The sequence below is a fragment of the Limulus polyphemus genome, unplaced genomic scaffold, assembly GCF_000517525.1.
Source record: "Limulus polyphemus unplaced genomic scaffold, Limulus_polyphemus-2.1.2 Scaffold4988, whole genome shotgun sequence".
NCBI lineage: Eukaryota > Metazoa > Arthropoda > Merostomata > Xiphosura > Limulidae > Limulus > Limulus polyphemus.
Genome location: NW_013670598.1, coordinates 28,351 through 30,473, shown reverse-complemented (window position 1 = coordinate 30,473; position 2,123 = coordinate 28,351). Strand labels below are relative to the sequence as shown.

The 2,123-nt window shown below is 35.9% G+C and overlaps 1 protein-coding gene across 2 annotated transcripts in view; it reads left to right on the top strand.

The window, feature by feature from the left end:
• The window catches only part of LOC106471957 (muscleblind-like protein 3), a 65,978-nt gene that overhangs the window by 41,095 nt on the left and 22,760 nt on the right, over positions 1-2,123 (top strand). For both annotated transcript variants that reach the window (XM_013932582.2, XM_013932581.2), the window contains exon 3: positions 1,497-1,757. In XM_013932582.2, the coding sequence (XP_013788036.1) occupies positions 1,497-1,757 (261 nt within the window). The remainder of the gene's footprint in view (positions 1-1,496; positions 1,758-2,123) is intronic.

Sequence of the window (2,123 nt, the reverse complement as noted above, 5' to 3'; positions counted from 1 at the left end):
GTTCTAGAAACGTTGCGCCACAGTGTCATGTGACTCGCTGACGCAACAATATCATAAGTAGCTGAAAGCTGTAAATAAGAATTTACAGCCATAAATCATTGTGGGGGATATAAATTGTTTTCCAATTTTCAAATAATGTGATAAAATAATGTTATGAAATCTATACTACAATTACTAAAGATGTGATTTACTCGTTATCAAAATATAAATTGTTCAAAAATATGAGATTATATCAACATGGAAATGGTCGAAAGTACGTTTAGAAAATGTGAAAAGTAGTGCAATGATGGGAGAATACAACACCCCCACCCTCCTCGACAGCATAGTTTTGATAGATTGAATCAAAAATAAAACTATTTAATTTAAAATCGACCATTTGCACGCAAGGATTTTTTGTTAGAACTATTTTGTAAGAAGATGGATGAGAGGTTTTGGTTTGGTTTGTTTTGAATTTTAGACTTTCAGAAATTGAAAATCATACCTTAGCAGTTACTTGTAACACTATTTTTTATTATTTTATCACTGCACAAAAGTATATGAGCATAAAATATTCTGTAGAGATTTTCATTGTCCGATGGAAAATGAAACCAGTACATTGAAATACACGAAATGTAAGCTTTTATTTCAGGATTGCATTATGCATAAAGTTCAGGATTTACTTTCCAGTTGTTACTGTATCTTCCAATCCAGCTGGGTGTGTCTCACATAAGCTAGTAGCTTATGATACTTTTAGGTTTTACTTGACTTTTGGATGTTTATACACACTGTTTTCTTTTTAAATATAAATATTATAAATCTTGGTCGCCAGTCTTGTACCAGTGTACATTCTGATATAACATATTTGTTATCGTCTGTAGCCATGACAACAGCATCGATCTCAAGTTTGGAACGCCAGAAGAGTGAACAAATTATTGGCCACATGTTCTGCGACATCTAATTATTTATTTATTGGTATTTGTAATTGTTGATGAAAATCACGTTTAATTGCAGTTTTTCTTTCAATATCGCGTCGTTTAACACCATAACACAAAACTAATTCTTCTTACGTTATTAGACTTCGTTGACTCCATAGTATTACAGTACTGTCCCTGGTAAATTACTACTGCCCGAAGTGCTTACTAGTTAGTCAACACCACCAGTTCTTGGGCTACTTTTTTACCAATGAAAAATGGGATTGACCGTCAATTGTAATGCCTCATGGCTGAAAGAGACAGCACGTTCAGTGAAGACCCCAGTGGCACAGCGGTATGTCTGCATAGTTACAACGCTAGAAACCGGGTTTCGATACCCGTGGTGGGCAGAGCACAGATAGCCCATTGTGTAGCTTTGTGCTTAAATCCAAAAATAAAACAATAAAGATTTAGAATATGTGATATGATTCTGATTGAGTATCTGTTGCAATAACACCGTAAAATAGTTCATCTTTTAGATTATAGATCCTTATAGAAATGTATTATTTTACGGAAATTTTATTACTAGCATAATTTTTTTCTTAGGGACGATGTAGCAGAGAGAAACCTCCTTGCAAATACTTCCACCCACCGCAACATCTTAAGGATCAACTTCTCGTTACGGGCCGAAACCATTTAGCTCTGAAGAACGCCTTCTTGCAACAAGTGCCACTTCAGCCTGTTTTGCCTGCTCCTGCTGTGGTTAGTGGTGCACCCACCCTATTGTACACACCACTATTGCAGCAACTTGCGCAACAACAGCATTATGCAGGAATGTCCCTACTCACAAATGGTGCAATAGCGAAGGTAAGTTTGTGTGGCCACTGTTAAAGGTAATGTTGCGTATCTGCTTGTTTGTTAATTTCCAGTATCAATTATTTCCGAGGAACTTCAGCGATACAAGTCCGTTTTTAATTAAAACTAGTTTATTCTTTCTCGATACAACTTTGTAATACACAGAATTTCCACAGTCACTTTAAACTTAACAACCTTTATAACACACGCTATATATCACAGTGATTCACACATTTTACTTACCGTGCCTACTGTACTGTTTGCTTGACTCAATTATCTATCTATCTCTTCAATCTATCTGCCTATATCGCTGGCTTTCTTTGCCAGGCTTATATAATAAAAAGAGGGCGTCTAGCAAATACTCGGACATTCGCGGGG